At 48.0% G+C, this 13,133-nt stretch overlaps 1 protein-coding gene across 5 annotated transcripts in view; it reads left to right on the forward strand.

Annotated features, from left to right (window-relative positions):
* The window catches only part of CPM (carboxypeptidase M), a 330,252-nt gene that overhangs the window by 287,041 nt on the left and 30,078 nt on the right, over window positions 1–13,133 (forward strand). For 4 of the 5 annotated variants that reach the window (XM_069629710.1, XM_069629709.1, XM_069629711.1 and 1 more), the window contains 2 exons: window positions 5,745–5,897; window positions 6,693–6,841. In XM_069629710.1, the coding sequence (XP_069485811.1) occupies window positions 5,745–5,897; window positions 6,693–6,841 (302 nt within the window). Of the gene's footprint in view, window positions 1–5,744; window positions 5,906–6,692; window positions 6,842–13,133 lie in introns of those variants that run through there. The other variant, XM_069629712.1, reaches the window with a different exon arrangement.

The raw sequence follows: 13,133 nt of genomic DNA on the forward strand, positions 1-13,133 counted from the left end.
ATCGCTTCTCTCAATGACTCTGGCAGACTTCCCGCCTCAAACGCTTCATTCAACATTTCCAACAGCGGGGGGAGAATCTCTTCCGCGTATACTTTATAAAATTCACTCGGGAGTCCATCCGTCCCTGGGGTCTTGCTAGTCGGTAACTGTCTCACTACCTCCCCCAGTTCCTCCAAGGTGATAGGTGCATCTAGCTCTTCTCTTTCCTCCTCACTTATCCTAGGCAACCCAATGTCCTCCAATGTTTCCATTATCGTGTCTCGGCAGCTTTCCCCATGGTCTGCATATAATATCTTATAGTAGTCTACAAACTCTTGGTTAACTTCATCTTGAGTATCCGCAACACTACCATCCTCTCTTGTAATGGTTCGGATCGTGACTCTGGGATTCTCGCTCTTATACAACCATGCCAAGAGCCGACCTGGTCTGTCCCCCCCCCCCCCCCGCGTGCTGCCTCTCTACATATTTTTTATAATTCAGGTTACACAATCTGTCCCAGTGCTCCGCACATTTCTGCTGCAACATAAGTATCAACTCTAATTTCTCTTTAGTATCATCTTCCCCCCTTAAAGCCTCCGCTAGTTTCTCTTCCGTCTCCCGTAGGTCAGCCAAAATGCCGCCTTGTAGTCCTTTGGATTTTGCAATAGCTGCCCCTCTTATCACAACTTTAAAGGCCTCCCACAGTGTTCCCGCTGAATCCACGCTACCTGTATTTTCCTCAAAAAAGTTCAAAATCTCCTCCCTTATGTCTTCTCTAAAGAGGGGGTCTCTCAGTGCCTCCGCTCGAAAGCGCCATGTCGGAATCCTCGCTCTCGAAGGGCTATATCGCCAATTGAGAATCAGGGGCGAGTGGTCCGAAAGAACCCTTGCTTTATATTCTATTTGTACCACCTCTGCTAACACTTCAGACGTAGTAAAGAAATAATCCAACCTCGTATGCAGCTGCTGTGGGGCAGAGTAATGTGAGTATTGCCTCTCTAAGGGGTGACACATTCCCCATGCGTCCACTAGCCCAAAATCATTTAACAATGTCTGCAGTGCTTTGGCCGCAGGAGCAGGTCTATCCATCTTCCCATCCGGCCTATCTACCCTTGGGTCAAGTACGCAGTTGAAATCCCCCCCCCAAATCACAGCACTCCCCACGAACTTGCTCACGTTAGTACACAACGGTCTGATGTATGCCGCTGTGTTCTGGTTCGGAGCATACATATTTACTATGCTTATTTCCCTGTTTTCCACCAGCCCCCTCAAAATAGCCATCCTCCCATCTGCTACCGCCACCTCTTGTAACCGTTGGAATGGGACATGCGGCGCCACCCAAATAAGCACTCCCCTGGCATAAGCAGAATATGACGAGCTCACCATCACTCCTTTCCACTTCCTAGCAATTGTATCCGCTTTCTCACATGTCAGGTGAGTCTCCTGTAGCAATGCAATGTCTACTTTTTGCCTACGCAGGTAGAGCATAACCTTATTTCTTTTCAAGTAACTATTTAGCCCCCTTACATTCCATGTTATTATTCTAAGGTCCCCCATGGCTTCTCCAAGTGCCATTCCACCTCCCACAGGTGCAGTCTGACGCTAAGGTCCATACTCCTCTACATAGGCTCATTCCCAAATTCCAACTCCCTTTAACCAAAAACACGCCAAACACCCCACTCCACTCCCCTCCCCTAACCCCTCCACACCCTACCCCAAAAAATGCCCAGCTCCATCCCTGGATCTCAGGCTCCCCCGCGTTTGGACCTCCCCTGGAACCCCAGGCCAAGACCCCAGCAGGGTGTCACCACACTATTGATGACCTAACTAATACTATAAATCGGGTGGTAGTGTGCTCGCCCTGCCGCTCCCGTTTGCTTCAGTTTCGCTACGCACAGCTGCGCAATTTACGCGCATCTACTTATCGCTATATTCCAGCCCTCAAGGGTCATTCCAGCCAGAGGCATCTTAATAAAGTGTGGACCATACGTAGGCACACCCAACAGTGTCAGGCTTCAGCTATGCATTACTGCAGTGCTCGCGCTGCGCCTAATAAACATGCACACAATGTACCACTCAATCATCATGTCCTTCTTGCGTCTTCTCCGCGTCTTGTTCCGGGCAGCCCTGCAGGTCCAGCCATGACGTAGCCTCTTCAGGAGAATCAAAAAAATACATTTTACCCTTGTGCACCACCTTCAATCTAGCAGGGTACAGAAGCATGTATTTTACGCCGGCTGCTCGTAGCCTCCTTTTGATCGGCACATAATTGTACCGCTGTCTTTGGACCAGCATTGTATAGTCAGGATACGCTGTAACCGTGCTTGAGGCCCTCTCAATCGTCCCTCCTTTTCGAAAAAACTCCAGTATTTTCTCGCGGCCCCTGTAATTCAGGATTTTGGCAATAATCGGTCGGGGAGGGGCCCCAGGCCTAGGCTTCCTCATAAGGGCTCTGTGTGCGCGCTCGACTGCAAACCCCTGCGAGAATTTCTCAGCCCCTATTTCCTGCAAGAGTAGATTCTCAATGTAGTCTGTCGGGTCTTGTCCTTCCTCTCCCTCTGGCAGTCCCACCACGCGAATATTGTTCCTTCTCGCCCTTCCTTCCGCCTCCTCCACTCGAATCTCCAAGTTAGCTACCTGCTGCTTGAGTACGTGGATCTCCTTCGCGTTACTAGTACTGGTGTCGGTGTTGGTTTTGACCGCACTTTCCAAGCTGCTCGTTCTCTCCGCCAGCCCCCTGACATCTTACCTCAACAGGGTAACCTCCACACCCACCGTGTCTATTTTAGCTTCCAGGGAAGTGCGCAGGTCCGACATCGCTGTCCCCCATGAGTCTCGCAGCTCCGTTATGCCGCCAGTACTTGATGATTGTCGGTGACTGCAACACCCTCCCCTGGTACTGTCGAGCCTTTGGGCATTGTGGCCGCCGGAGATTGTTGCACCTTGGCAAATGCCTCCATCGAGGGTTGCTTGTTCTTGTTCTTGTTCACAGCCCCTCGCCCCAACATCTTGCAGCCTTTATCCCACCCCAGTGGCCAGTTAGCCTTAGGTGCCCCATCTTGCTTATCTGTGGAGCTCGGCACCAGCGCACCCTCCCAGGTTTGAGGTGAGTAACCCAGAGGTGCCTCAGCGTCAGCTTCTATGTGTTAAGCCCCAACTCCAGAGTGGGTTATGTCCTCCCACACATCAGGCGTCACACTGCATCTTGGGGGCCACACTATGCTGGTGTGGTCACTCGACCTCCAGCTCAGCACCCACTGCTTATGTTCACAGTCGGCTGGACCCGCAGTGCGAGCCTTGCTTCCCTTAATAGCACCCAGTAATCACTCCTTGTGCCTCATTTGGGCCTACTGGTCATGTCCAGCAGAGCTTATGCAAAGCCTCTGTAGTGTATTCCACAGTCACTGCTGCCAGGCGTTCACCCCCTTAAATAAGCATAAATCCACTGCCGTGCTGCAAACGCCACTCTTTACAGTCATATTGGAATTGGAATCCGTACCGTTGGGCCCGTCGACGTGCGGATGGGGAAGTGGGCCAGGAAATCACCCCAGCCGCCTACCGCGGTGTCCTCGCGCAGATGGGGACCCGCTATCATGCAGCCCGGGTCTCCGGTCCGTCCTCCGTCACGTCACCCCACTCGCGCACGCGAAGCCGAGGCCCTGCTGCACTCGGGCGGGGGCAGCACAGCTCCGTGCGCCAGCTCTCCCCGCTGCACGCACCCTCCGCTCCCGGGCTCTCACCTTGGAGGCTGTACTCCAATTCGGTCCGCGTCGCGGGCCAGCAGACTTCCAAGGCCGCCTGCAGCTGACTGTCGCGTGGGCCTCAGCCTCTGACCGCACACCAGCAGCCCGCTCATGATCACTGGGACAGCTGATCGTGCGCTGCCCAGTGCTCGCTGCCTTCCGCAATCTTCTGCCAGCCCAACGGGACCGCTTCGGTGGTCCTCGCTCTTCTCCCTTTGTTGGCGGCCATCTTGATACAATGTATCTCTCGGCCGCAGTCCTTTCGTGATGGATATTCGTAGATGGCAACAGCCGAATCCCTTGATTCTCGCACTGTGCACGGAGCACATGTTCCGACAGCAGTACTATTATTTGTGAAAGCCTTGAGGTATTTTTCCAGCGTAGTATCAACGGATCATTGTCGGCTCCTCCGGAGCTTTTCAGGACGCACGTCCTACACCATGGCTGTCCAAGCCACGCCCCTCCACACCGTTAAAAGGATCCCTCAACAATGTCATGAAAGTGTGACAGTAGAGAGTGTCCTGACTGAGGTAAGGATGGGTGACCAGTGTCCTGTCCGTTGATCTTGCTGTGACTAGAAGTTTGCTGTGCTTGAATAAACAGGCCTACATGAAGAAGTGGCTTCGTGTCGTCATTGCGTGCAAAGTCTAGGATTTAATAAAGATACTGTCCACATATGCCAGATCCTATTTCATTGATTTCCCATCAGATGCAGAGCAGCAGATTAAGAGGCAGGGCGGACTTGTGGAAGACAATGGTCCATGAGAAGATCCATGAGGAAAGTGAAGGCGTCATCTTTATCATCCAAGAAACGACACAAAATATATACACCCCACTTCACTAGGTAGATTGGCACGACCACCGTTACCTTGGCTTCAAATAGTAATCATGGCGAACTAAACCGCATAAAACAGTGATAAATCTGTCTAGTCGCTAGTATGATTGATTGAGAATCTTGAAACTAGACATACATTAACGCCAGATGGCATAGTAGCTAGCTAACAGAAAGAAGTCAGTCAAGTTTTTCGTAGGTGAGTTCCAATTGGCGATAGCATCTCTTCCTGACACACAGAACGAGCATGTCATATATATATATATATATATATATATATATATATATACATATATCTTAACATGCTCTCCAAATCACATTTTAAATGCATTTTAGATGATAAAAAGAAAATCGAATAAGAAAAGGCGATCATGCAGCTTTACATGATGGGATTAATACGTTATAGAAATAAGGTGGCCATCTCTCAGGCTTGCTACTCAAGACGGTGATGTACAGATTTGCTGACACAGAGAATTATTGTAAAAACAATTGCTTTCGAAAGCCGTTATCCCACTGTACTTACATTTTCTTAATCTTGCTGTCCGATTGAAATCTCAGACACCCATATGAGCAATAATATGGTATTTAATTAGAATACCTTTGTAACAGTAAAGGGGTGAAAGAGGCCTGCATAGTCACAAGAAGATCCACCTTGTTATGCTCTTTAAAAACATAGTGGGCCTTATTTAGAAAAAAGGTGATCGTTACCGATGTACTGCCATGTTTGCCATATAACAAACTCGGAGGAAGTTTTTCTACTAGAAAAATGTAGGTTTTTCTACCAACCGAGTTAGTGCTTGTGGTAAATATTCCCATATCAAAAAAGTGATGAAGATTCCATCTAGGAACCCTTGATGAACTAAAGGTGTGCACCAGTGTCCTAACCCACAAATATTCTAATATACCAACACAGTCTTATGGCACTTCATAAAGGTAAAGAACACCAACTTGAAATTTGGGGCCTTGGCCTTCAGTTCTGTTGCAGTAATCCCATTGCTATTGATAGTAACGGTATTGGAGTTTGGAGGATTTACCGCAAGTACATTCACCAAATGCCTACTGAGGCCCAGGTTCTGATTATGTGCATTTTTAAACTTTATGAAGTAGGTTTCCTATATTGTATTTTTCTGCCCGGTATACGCACTTGCTGAAATTCAACATGATACTTTACCTGCCATCCAATCTTCTAGGTGGCATGCAGGACTACAATTACGTGTGGGGACAGTGTTTTGAGATCACCATTGAAATATCATGCTGCAAATATCCGCCTCCATCGGAACTTCCGGCATTCTGGACTCAAAACAAGCCTGCCCTGCTGGAGTACATGAAACAAGTTCACTTGGGTCTGTAATTACTATTAATTTTTATAATGATCACTTGGGTCTGTAATCAGTATTAATTTTTATAATGAATGTTTGCTCTATTGCGGCCTGTAACCGGTGGGTCCCGTTGGGGCAGGAGTCCAAAACCTATCTTCCCTAGTGTGCATAGTCAATGGTGTGCGTTCATGGGCTTCAGTCAAAAACATCGAAAGAGCCCCAGTTTGTAGACCCCTTACTCGACATGAGTGTTTTATTCCAATCTATGCCGTTTCCATTGTAAAGATATGGAAGGGGGGGGTGTGTGCATGTGTGTGTGTGTGTGTGTGTGTGTGTGTGTGTGTGAGACTGAGCAATTCACATAGTCACAGAGAGACTGTCCGCCAGTCAATCTCAGATTGTGTTCCTCTTTCATAGTAACCCATGTAGGCATTTAGGTGTTAGAGTACCCATGATTACCTCATGAGTACGGCGCTCCCTCCTGCTCACTGGGTTTTTAGGCGGATCAGGAACAGGTTAGGGGGATTGTTCAATGAAACAAACAAAATGGCTGCTTGCAAGAAAATCACCCCTCTACCTACTCAATGTAACACAGTTATGTTACTCTTTTGATACATCTTTTGACCATGTTTAGCATAAGTGAAGACATGTTTAACAATGCTTCTTAAATAGGGTGTGTTTTGTTTCTATTTGGGTCACGTGTCACAGTGTTCCAGCAATGTTACCAACAGGTACTTATTAGTCTGTGTTGTTTTTGGATGGTTTGGCTATTTATTGCAACCCATCACCTTAAGTGAGAGTTTCTCTGCTGTTTTACAGGTGTAAAGGGTCAGGTACTAGATGTGGCAGGAACACCTGTGCCAAATGCAAAAGTAGAGGTGCTGGGAAGAACTCACATTTGCCCTTACATGACTAATCAATATGGAGAATATTACCTTCTGCTGCTTCCTGGAACCTACACATTAAATGTAAGCATGCTCTATTGTTTCTATTGTTTGCCTTTACTTGTTATCAACTTGTGACATCAAACCATCTAAGTCAAACAAAATGAGGATTTGGGAAATCTTGTAAAAATATTGGGCCTCATGAAAAGTGTGGTGGAAAGGCCACAATTACCACCAAACTCATTTACCGTTACCACCACTCAGTTCAGAATATTTATTGCGTTTTTACAGGTGGTCGTAAGGCTGTGTTGGTTTGCATTTTTGGAGTCTGTAGGACCCTTAGGGATTTCTGTGCCAACAGTAATTCTGCGGTGAACGATCTGCTAATTTTTGGAGGTAAAATGGAGGATTCACCGGAAACTACATGCTTGAGATAAATCCTCCTCTTGACCTCTGATTTCGAAATTCAGCAGCGCAGTAAGACTGACATGGTAGTGGAATTATAGCCAAAAATGTACCACAACATCGAGCTCATAATGAGACCGATAAAGTCAAATAAATGGTTTCCTGCAACGAACATAGCAGGCCATGCATCTCATTAGGCGTACACTCACTGTAAATAAGCAAAAATGGGGATCAACACTGTCTAAGCACCACTCGTAATCGCTGCTGGATCAAGTGGAAGCACCACCGTACTCGTTATGACAACCCATATATGGTACATTTGCTAAATAGTCAATAACTTAAACAGAAGTAATTATATTTCCTTCATAAATGTTCTTTGTGTTTCCAACAACCTCAATTCCTTTTTTTCAAATAGACAGCTCATCCGGTACATTTTAGGTGACTTAAAATTATTGTTACACCAGACATGCATGGGAAGCTTTGTTATGTAAAGGAATGTTTTAGGTGGAATGTGGTCACCCAATGTCAAAAAGCACATTAACAAGGATTGACCTTCCTAAGAGATTTAATGTTAAGGCAGTTTTTGTACAGCCCTCTTCTGGGGATCTGCTGCCACAAATCCTAATAGAAGGCTACCACACCTGACAAGGGAAGCCAAACCTCTCTTGAAGATAGGTAAACGTGGAAAGAGAGACACGGCTTAACTCTCAGGTAGGGGTAGTAGGCTGACACGTAAGTACAATGACTCCATTCCCTTATCTATAAAAAATACAGCACACTGATGTACCGAAAAATATATACATTTATTATGTTACACATATAGGTCCATCTGTTCAAATTAGTACTGAGTCATATAACACACAGTATTACAAATATCCGGTACATTATATAAACAGTAATGTCTTAGGACTGTCCCAACTCCAGTGCTTCTATGTGGGCCCACTAACCCCAAAATGATATGAGTTGCGGGTGTGGAGGGAGGGGCAAGGGAACTAGACAACCTAACAAAGCAGCACAAACCCCCTAAGGCCGGCACACAGTGGTGCATTGTCCCAAAGACACAACCCACCCGTGGTATGTCCTAGACCTGATCGTCAGCACCCAACACATATAAACAAAGGGATAGGAAGCAAAAGGAAGGCTGACATTTTACCAGCCAATCAAAATAGCCTAAAAATCCTAAAGCCTCTCCACATTGAAAAAATCAGGATATATTTTGGCAACACTTACCAATGAATGTACTCCCAGAAAAAAATGTTAAATCATTCCCAAAAATGTGGTACAATGTAAGCAGTTATTCACACCTACTTAAGAGAAGAGCACTATTAAAAATACATTTAAAATTCAAGGCAAGTACTAAAAATCTAGTTCTTGGTCTATAGCTCCCTGGACCACTTGCGGGTACAGGCAAAATGTCCAGGGGCAGGTATGTACCCACAGAGTCACTTTTGGAGAGTTCCCGAACAAGTTCCATAGAAGTCGATCTGTAATAGGACTTACACTTGTATAGAGGTAAGACTGTTCTTCCCCTCAGGTGCAAATAACCCCATGGGGACCATGGGAGACCCCAACCAAGAGATCTAGAGTTTGATTAAGAAAAAAACATAAATCCCAGATGAAGATTCAGCAGAGCAGGAAGACACCCAGTGTAAGTCAATGATGAATGGGGTTGAGACTTGCCTATAAATAATCTCTGCCCCAGACCAGAGGGACCCCAGAGGGTGAGTATCTCTAATAATTGCCCATCCCAGCACCCAGAGGTAAGTACTCACATTGGCAGTTTTATCGAAAGCGGCTTGAGCACGGCAAAATAACCAGGGTAATTACAGGCTTCTTTCATATGTGCGGTTACAGGATCCGGTGTACAGGGCATTGAACACTGAGCTACTAAGAAGAACAACAAATGTCCTTCCCACATTAAAAAACATCAAGGCTGGATTGAGAAATACGACGTGGAACACTCAGGGAACCCGTGGGAACCCGTGAAGAGGAATCCATGTGGTGCTGTGGACAACGAAGTATGGAAGTCCAGCAGAAAATTATCCCAGGGACGTGTGAGGGGTCAAAAATGAGAGGTTGTCATGTTTTTACAAGAAGGTATTTATTAAAAGAAAAGGGTTGGGAAAAGGCCTCTTTATACATATGCTAAAGAGGAGTTTCCCCTGCATATAAATCAAAACTAAGATCTGTCCGAGTCAGGATGTCAACAACTGAATAATGTCCCTGTGTCCAAAGCACCCTATCCTGAGCCTCACACTATATACAAATGACAATGTGTAAGGGAAAATATCTTTAGCTGGCCAAAGAAGGTTCACAACTATAATAAGTGTAATTTCAACAAAAATGTTCTCCAAGGCTGGAGCCTTTGGTTCCAGAAAGTGGATCCCTTCCCCTGGATTCTCAATTGTAAAAGCAATAGCCACTTGTGTAAACAGTTTCTTGTTTGGTTCACAAGATCCTGTTTAGGCAACCAAGTATATATATATTTCTGAGGCTTGTGGAATCTGCTTAGATCACATGCTGTGCATAGGCCGACATCTAGTGGAAGCTGCGGAGTATTACAGTTTGTTTTTCGAAACTCGAAAATGGGCGTCGACACAGGCGTGCCAGTAATACTATCCCTAGTGTGACGTCCACTGTACCCAAGATCCCTCACGCATCTAGGATCCTCAGATTGTTTTTTTCCGCCATACTGGTCGGAAGCATCTTGCGGAGTCCCCTGGCCTTAGCCATACTTTTGCTAATTATTGAAGTTTAAAATTATTTATTAACATCCTTCCCCACCCCAACGTCGACCCTCGACGACGGCTGGAGAAGACATCGACCGCCGGCTGCTGCACGACGGATCTGGGCCTCGGAAGGCCGCTGGCCTCGGCCCGGGCCTAGTAGGCCGCTGGCCTCGGCCCTGCAAGTAGGGAGAGTGGGGGGTGGTACATACTCTTCACTCTTGGTATATAGGTACACCTTATATATTTCCTACACTTACCAGCCCGCTGCCTCAAGGTGTGTATGGAGGGTACCCCTTTCCAATTCTGCCCCAAGTGCAACCGCAAATACCCTTGGGTCGACAGGCACGCCACGTGCAATCTCTGCTTGCCGAGGGACCACCCCGAAGCGAACTGCAGAGCGTGTAGTAGGTTTAAGCCTAAGACACTTAAGGACCGTTCAACAAAGCGTTGGGCCCACCACGCCAGGCAGGCGGCCATGGCAGCGGAGGGCGCCTTCAGCGATGGCAGCGACGCCGTACTTTCGGACGGCGAGGGCATTACGGCGTCGAAAGACTGCCGAGCGCAGGTCCCCGACCTCGGAAGGTTGTCCGGCAGGGCGGCTATGGGGAAGACCCCCGGCGACGCAAGCGCTACACACCCTACACACCCTACACACACTAAGCACACTAAGTCCAACCGAACCTCGACGACGCCGACTTCTCGGAAAGAGGCACAGATAGAACGGTCCGACTCGGTGTCCTCTGGGCGCTCTCGATCGAGATCGCCTCATGACGCAAGGCAATCATCCACTCTTGCCAAGAGTGCCTCGCTCCCTAGATTAACGGAAGTTCGATCGTCGGAAGACGAAGACGACTTCCACCCCCAGGCCGCGCTCCAGGAGACCGAGGCCGCAGTTAACACCAGCGAGGCCCCACGCTCGAAACACACAGATACCTCTCCAGACCCTCGACGCCAGGCGTCGAAAGTCTCTGGGGCCTCCAAGGGGCAGGGAAAACATTTTTCCACGCACGGGGAGGGGGGGAAACAGCGGAAAGCACAATCTTCCACTCCTGTAAGACCATCCTTCCACCCTAAGCAGACAGACAAACACAAATCTACTGGGACATCAACATCCAGCAAGGGTACCCTTGATAAGTCCTCTAAGTTGCATATTAAAGTCATTCCCTGTTCCAAAGAATGGTCCAGTGAAGACATAGACAGGGTCATGTCAAGGATGTCTTCCTTAGCTGATTTTTATGACAAAAACCCAGAACATTTCCTTTCGTATGACCCTCAAGGGGCCACACCCTCAGGCTCCTCTGATCCTATCCCCCTAAGTAAAAAGGCCCGGTTCGAAAGACATGAACCCTTCGAGGTGCAGCCTTACTCTACTCCATACTCTACTCCACACCCCAGATACCAAGGACAACCTTTCCCTGAGGGGGACCACGAGTTTGAAATTATGGAGGAACAAACCGGGACTGAATACTATGCGGATGATGAGGACCTGGAGGAGGTAGAAGATGAGCAGGAAATTTACAGAGTAGATTCCCCGGTAGAGAGCGAAGCCCCAGTTACCGACTCGCCAGTTGATAACCAGCCCCTCCTTAATGAAGTTCTTGCTCGCGCAGCAGAACATTTTCACATCGAGACCCACGGTGTACAGGAGGAAAGGGACTTCGCAGAAGAGTTGGTGGGAGAGAGGAGGCCGGTCGCTCAGACCATCCCTATCCTTAAATCCATCCAACGTAGAATAGATCCATCCCTGGTGAATCCTAACCTCACCAGAGCCGTCAACCCCAGAGTCGAAAAACTTTTTTGGGCAGCCCAGTCTGACCCTCTTTATATAAGAGGACATCTTAAACCAGACTCCCTAGTGGTTACCAACACTCGGAAGAGGGCTGGGACACCCTTATCGTCGTCAGAAGCTCCTCCCGACAAGGAGAGCAAAAAACTGTACGGGTTTGGCAGGAAGGTAGCCTCAACGTCCGCCTACCAAGCAAGGATTGCAAACTCCACCACCCTGTTGGCAAGTTACAACTGCCATCAATGGGAAGAGGTTGCGGCGCTCATAGCCTCTGCTCCAGAACCGTTAAAGGGCCAGTTGGCTCGGATCTCGGCAGAAGGGAGAGCCGTGTCTGGTTGCATATTAAAAGCAACTTTCGACGCCGCGGACAACGCAGGAAGATTGATAGCAGAAGGTACTGTTATCAAGAGACATGCGTGGTTACGGCAGTCGGGGTTCAAAACAGAAACCCAGGCTTCATTAATAGACAAGCCGGTGGAACCCGATCTATTGTTTGGGAAAGCGGTCGAAGACGCACTTAAGAATGCCAAGGATGAATACGAGGCTCTCAAATCCCTTGGCTAGCTTACCAACAAACCCCCTAATCAGAGGGGGAACAGTAATTTTCGTCGCCCACGCGGCCAAAATTCACAGAGGCAACTATGCCCAAGGACAGGGTACACAATGGAACAACAACCAGCAGTCTACCCAAAGTTACGGCAGGGGTAACAAGAGAGGTCGTGGAAGAGGCAGAGGCAGCCCCAACAAGGGAGGTGGCACGCCTCCACCAAAGCAGTGACGCTCAGTTCAGGGTCCCTTCTCACGCAACCCCAGTAGGGGGACGCATTTCCAACTTCACCCAGGCTTGGGAAGGGATCACCTCAGACAGATGGGTGCTGTCAACAGTGTCCACAGGATATTGTATAGAATTACTACAGCGTCCCCGGAACCACCCTCCACGACAAAGAATACACTCCTTAGAACATCAGAAGATCCTTCTCGACGAGATCGCCATTCTGCTAGAAAAGGACGCGATAGAACTTGTCCCAGGACACCAGGTAAACAAGGGTATCTATTCAACTTACTTCCTTGTGCCAAAGAAAGATTTGACAATGCGCCCAGTATTGGACTTACGGCCTGCCAACAAGTATGTCAAGCCCCAAAAATTCCGTATGACCACGCTACAAGAGGTAATCCCCCTCCTAAAAAAGGGGGATTACATGGCAACCTTGGATATGAAAGATGCTTATTTTCATATTTCCATGCTCCCAGCGCACAGAAAATACTTGCGCTTCAAGGTGGACAGTCGCCACTACCAATTCAAGGTACTGCCCTTCGGGATAGCTTCAGCACCAAGGGTATTCACCAAGGTACTGGCGGTGGCAGCTGCACACCTACGCAGGGAGGCAATCCCAGTGTACCCTTATCTGGACGACTGGCTCATGACGGGGGAAACCCCAGGAATTTGCAGGTCAAA

The sequence above is a fragment of the Ambystoma mexicanum genome, chromosome 12, assembly GCF_040938575.1.
Source record: "Ambystoma mexicanum isolate Mex_15411 chromosome 12, UKY_AmexF1_1, whole genome shotgun sequence".
NCBI lineage: Eukaryota > Metazoa > Chordata > Amphibia > Caudata > Ambystomatidae > Ambystoma > Ambystoma mexicanum.